Source organism: Calonectris borealis, chromosome 2 (assembly GCF_964195595.1).
Source record: "Calonectris borealis chromosome 2, bCalBor7.hap1.2, whole genome shotgun sequence".
Taxonomy (NCBI): Eukaryota; Metazoa; Chordata; class Aves; order Procellariiformes; family Procellariidae; genus Calonectris; species Calonectris borealis.
Window position 1 is genome coordinate 106,762,881 of NC_134313.1, and position 5,731 is coordinate 106,768,611.

General features: G+C 39.6%; 1 protein-coding gene across 1 annotated transcript; it reads left to right on the forward strand.

Moving 5' to 3' along the window:
* Positions 1-1,956: 1,956 nt before the first annotated feature.
* On the forward strand, positions 1,957-5,016 carry LRRC14B (leucine rich repeat containing 14B). Its single transcript, XM_075140724.1, has 2 exons — positions 1,957-2,861; positions 4,371-5,016. The coding sequence occupies exons 1-2, from the start codon at positions 1,957-1,959 to the stop codon at positions 5,014-5,016; spliced, it is 1,551 nt and encodes a 516-aa protein (XP_074996825.1).
* The last annotated feature ends 715 nt before the right edge of the window (positions 5,017-5,731 follow it).

Consider the following 5,731-nt stretch of genomic DNA (forward strand, 5'->3'; position numbering starts at 1 on the left):
ATTAAGGTATATACAAAACTTTTTATCTCCTTACCTAGTATATTTGGACCTTTTATCTGCTTACCTAGTATATTTGGACCGGTCGTCTAAAAGTTCCAAGATAAACTTCTCTAGTAATGTCCCAGATTTTTATTAGAATCGGGCAACATTTATAGAGGTAAAAAACTGAAATAAATATTTGTAGCTGCTTCTATATACAAAAAAGTTATTGCTTATTTCCTGGTGAAGACAGTTTGACTCTTTCCTTCAACTCTTTTTCATATTGTTTTAAAAGAAACAGTAAATTTCATACTTTTTTCCATGTTACATTTGGTATTATCATCTGCAACTTTTTCAACTCAGCATGGTACTGTGAGATCCTGGTGCATTTCTCAGCAGGATTTTAATCTTCCATATTGAGCACTTCCAACAATAAGGTGGGGCATGGAATGGAACTCAATTCAATAAATCTGACAGGACCTCTTCTGGATTTGAAAAAGGGCATCTCAAGACACAGTCTGTTTTGCCAGCCAGGCAGATTATCTCAGAAACCTTTGTACAAATTACACTGAAGAAATGAGAGGTGCAGAACAGAAGAGGTAGAGGTCATCTGCAGAGGGTGGAAGGTGAACAAGAGAATGGCCTGGGGAACAGAAGGAATGGAGAATGTGAGGGGTGTAGGCACTTAGAAACTATTTAACATCAGTGTTGATTTGAGAGTTTTCTAAATGACAGATCGAAAAAGAAAGATGTTTACAGGATTGCCGTACACCCAATGTTAAGTCAATAGCTAGTAGAGGATAACCCAGTAGATATACTGAAATCCCAATTGTACAGCAAAAAGCCCCACAACTCAAATGTAAGGCACACCCCCCCCCCAAAAAAAAAAACACAAAAAACAACACACACAACAAATATAAATGTTCCAAGAAACTTAGTAACTTCAAGTTATGCTCATTCTCTGTCCCACTGGTTGCCCAGCAGAAGACATGAGAGGACATGTAAGGGAGGTATCCAATGTTGCTTCCCCTGGCCAGCAAGTGCCAGGTTGAAAGAAATAAACATTGTCTCTGCTTTTGTGACAGCTGGATGAGAAAGGTTTTTCTCCTGGCCTGAGAAGATGATAGATTTTGAATGTTTTCCCAGTCTGTATCACAATGAAACCATGATTTCTCAAATACCAGGAGAGAAAAGACTATGTGTTGCTCAAAGCAACAGCAATAGGAAGCTTGCCTGGGAAGTTATGAGAAAGTTTTAACTCTGTGCTTTGTCTTGTTCAGCTTGTCTTGTACTTAACCCTCAGTCTCCTACCACAGACAAGTGTCCTGGGCACCAAGGCGCTGAACTCTTCTAGAGTATTTTGTCTTTTCCACTGGAGCCACTGTATTTAACTATTCCTTGCTGATAGGAAAGGCAAAATGGAGGGACATTGTGTAGCTCAAGGACTGTAGGACCTCGGTCATTCCTTATGGCTATAGTTTTTAGGAGAAGCTCCTTGCTAACTCTGAGAACTCTTCCCCATTTAAATCAGCATGTGAATCCCCAGCATATCATCTTTCCTGGAAGAAAGTGGAATACAGATCATATTATGTGTTTAATTTGGAACCCTGAGTGCCTTTTTGTATGGAATAGGGAAAATACAGAAATATTCTCATGTTTGTATGCTATCCTGATCTTACTGTTCCTGCTGAGCAGTGGTTTGTACCTAGCTGAGTTAGCTCTGTTATAAATACGAGGGTTTAAATGAATAAATGCTCTCTGACTAAAGATCTCACAGTTAATTACTGCAGAATCACAGTATAGCTCCAAAATAGAAAGCAGAGGATCAGCATGTCTGAGGTTCATTCTGCCTTCCAAGCAAGGCTTCTGCTAGCAGCAAACAGCAGCTGCAGATAAAAATAGAAGGTGATAAGCAACTAGGATCTTTAGTTAAACGCAGAAGTCGCTCTCCATGACAGTAAGGAGTCCAGAGCAACAATGAAGTCTCTCCGATTCATTAGTGCTGAAGCATTCGTGTCAAATGCAGAGTTTGCCAGGAAGAGTCTCGGCGATGTTGCCCATAATCTTTTTCCTCTTCTTTTTAAAGCCAGCTATTTACTGGAGCAAGGGGAAGTGATTCATGATTTGGTAGAGAACTGGCCACTTGTTGACTTTAACATGGGAAATCTTCTGGGAACTACTGTGGACTACCAGGAAGACCTGAGCCGTAGAACATGCTCAGTGTGCTTGGAAAGCTGTCTGACAGGGCTGAGAGACTATGTGCTGAATCATCCTTCTCCCTACATGAAAAGGTTGAAAGTGGTCGACCTGACGGGTATGAAAGATGTTGAAGTTCAGGTTTGTGAGTGTAAGAAGACAATGGGCAGGTGGGCCAGGACACAGCTGCTCTCTAAGCTTTGTTTAGAACTGCTGGTTTACCTGCAACAAACACAGTGTAATCCAGGTACCTTTGAAATCAGTATTGATGTGCTAATTGACTTATTTGTTACAGAGCGGAACTATGAGCTGGTAGTGCAGGCCCTGTTGAAGAAATACTATTGTCCACTGAAGATCTGCTGTGTGGCATTCAGAACTGACAACCTGGCTTTGCAGAAATTCTTCTATATCATAAAACTCACTGATCCCTCTTTGTTGCGCAAACTGGAAATAGTTCACAATGTTCGCTTGGAAATGGAACACTTGGAAATACTCTTCAACAGTATCCACTTCCCTCTATTGATGTCCTTGACCTTGCCAGCACGAACATTTAATGTGCGAAGGTTCACAGCTACAGATGAACGGATGCTTACTAACATTGGAGAAAAGATGGGTGAAATGACACAACTGACCGAGCTGAGTATGTCGTTTTCTATACTCACAGGAAGAATAGAGAAGCTACTCAGGTAATTTGGTCATCCTGCTTTCAGTCAAACTGTAAAGAACAGCCCTTTGTGCCATCAGCAAGCTGAGAATAAAGGAAGTGAGTATATCTGAGGGTGTGTGTGAGAAGGGGCAGCAGGAAGCTAGGAAAGAGTATTTTGGGGGGAGAACTGGAAGCCAATGTATATCTAATACACTTAGAAGAACTGACTGTTCTTATTAGTCTTCCAGAGCCCATCTGATGAGTATGATGAGAATATGCTTTTGGCTATTACATAAGAGAGGGGTGCACCCAGACATTTTTGGTTTGCCACATTCTTATATCTCAATGAGCTTGGGCTGGCCTTTGGTGCAAGACATGAGTCATATTCCAAGTATTTTTCAGGGTCTCTAGTGAATTTTTGTGCTTTAAAAAACAGTCAGTAAATATACTAATATTCCACAGATAGTGTATTTTTAGGTGGGCAGGGGGATAGTAGATTTTGATTTGAGACTTTGATTTCAGTTTTATGTTGTATCTGTCGATCTCAAGGCAAGAGAGATCTGATGCTTTTCTGTACTGCAAATTAAGCTAGTATATGAATATTCATGATTAATTCCTTGGAAAAATCGGCAATTTTCAAAAAGATAACAAGCTGCCAGTGAACAGTGTTCATACTTGAACAGAAAATAAGTTAACTGTATGCTTTTCAGAGCATCTAAAAAAAGGCAGACAAAAGTTTAATCAAGACAAATTACCTTGGTCTAAAATTCCTCCTTTACAAAGAAGTCATTTCATTTAAAAGTTGTGAATGGCACCCTACTTATATTGACAGAAATAAATTACAAGTTTCTAACCTTGATCCAGCTGAGGTCTGTGGCAGAAGTCTCACTAAGATTTACTATGTATGAATGGGATCGCTTGATTTTCATCTGTCAGAATTATTTTATATTCAACTAGAATATTTGCACATAATCTCAGGTACACTTCCTCCAACCTTCTTCTTCATCAGAAGGTCTCTTTGCAACTCCAGAACAATACAAAGTGTAAACCTCTTGGGCATTTAAAAACATAGTAGAAACAAAACTAGAAACAAAAGCGGATGTCTTGTTAGAATACTGATTGGCTTTCATCTTGGAATGAATCCTTCCTTAATGAAAATTATCTAAATCTCTGGAATTATAACAGCTTTCTTCAAGAAGCAGCCACCAATGCTTTTATGGTAATAATGATCTGCTATTAATTCAGCAAGTAATAGACACCTGACAACATATAACTGGTTACAAAATAGACACATAGAATGTTACCAAGTTAATCCCCTTTAAAACAACACAGTTGGAGTCATGTAAAGTAGCTAATTCATGGAACTGATTTCAGGAGGAAAATATACTTGTCATTGTTGGCACATGCTTCTGTTTTTCAAAAAAGGTTAGAAAAAATAATGAATGTGGCAGATGGCTGCATTCATAATGTGGATAGTTGTATGAAATTTTGTAAATGTAGCTTTTCAATGTTTTATGCCATAAAACTTTTTTTCTCTTTAATTCTGCAGCCCACTAAAAACTCCACTGAAGTTGCTGGATGTTTCTAACTGCTCATTGAACCATGCTGATGTGGCCTATTTAGCCAATAGCTTCCATGCTCATCACTTAGAAGCCCTGGACCTCAGTGGTCACAATATACTTGACCTTTACCCATCAATATTCTTTAAGCTTCTCAGCCATTCCTCTTCAGTGCTCAGGATTCTTACCTTAGAGGACTGTAACATCCAAGACACTTATGTCAACATGTTGATATTAGGTTTAAGCCCTTGTCAGAAACTACAGGAGTTTAAGTTTCTTGGAAACCCACTGTCATCCCAAGCACTTAAACACCTTTTCACATTTTTTTGTGAGTTGCCAATGCTGAAAAATGTAGAATTCCCAGTTCCAAGGGACTGCTACCCTATAGGCATCACCTACCCAATTGATGATGCCAGTCTCTGCAGATTTGATCACCAAAAATATGAAACTGTAGCAGAGGAGCTTAACCTCATTTTACTCCGAGCAAATAGGGAGGATGTGAAGGCTTCAACTCCACTCTTTGGCAGTTATGATGCAGCTGTTCAGGAGACGAACAATGAACTGGGGGCTTACTTGATCAAGTCCTTCAAAGAGACTTTAGAAAAGTTCACTACTTCTCTTAACAAAATGAGTTAAAGGTGTAATATAGTGGTGATGAGATTCTCTGTCAAATCAGAATTTAATTTAGTCTTTTCTAGAACTGCGCCTTCATTGATCAGTCTTGAGTTTTCTGAATTTACTTCTGTTTGAATAGCCTCTGATCATATGAGGTATCTTAACTATGCTATATCTGTTGCATACACCTTACTTAAGCACTACTTGTTCTCAGAAGAGGGGAGGACCCTTAATAGCTTATTTTTTACACAAAAGCGATTTGTTTCTCAGGAAAGCAATAGGTGTCTAAGCTTGGCTGATTTCTTATACAGTTTCCTCTGGATTTGGCAGTGAGGCTTGTAGCCCTACAGAAAAGACAGGAAAGTCCTTTCCCAAGTCCAGCAGAAGTTCCCAAAGATTGTGTGCCTATCCTCAGCTATGGCTCCCTAAACCAATTTTTATTTTTGCCCTTGGCCTTCCGAATTCACCAGTCTGTGTTTTATCCAGTACGTTGCCTCTCTTTCTTCTGCAGAGGCAAGCACAATACACCTCCTTTTGCATGGGGAATTACAGAGTTTGTCTAATCCATTGTGCTGGTGAGGAGTAAAGTTCCATACTGAGGAGGTAGGAAACCAAATGGTTGGCTAACAGCACTAACCTCCACTTCCCCCAGCGATATAAAGCAGCTATGAGGACTCTGCTGAAGCTCTTGCAAAGTGTATTTTACAAAGGCGTACCAGGACAGTGCTGCACAGCC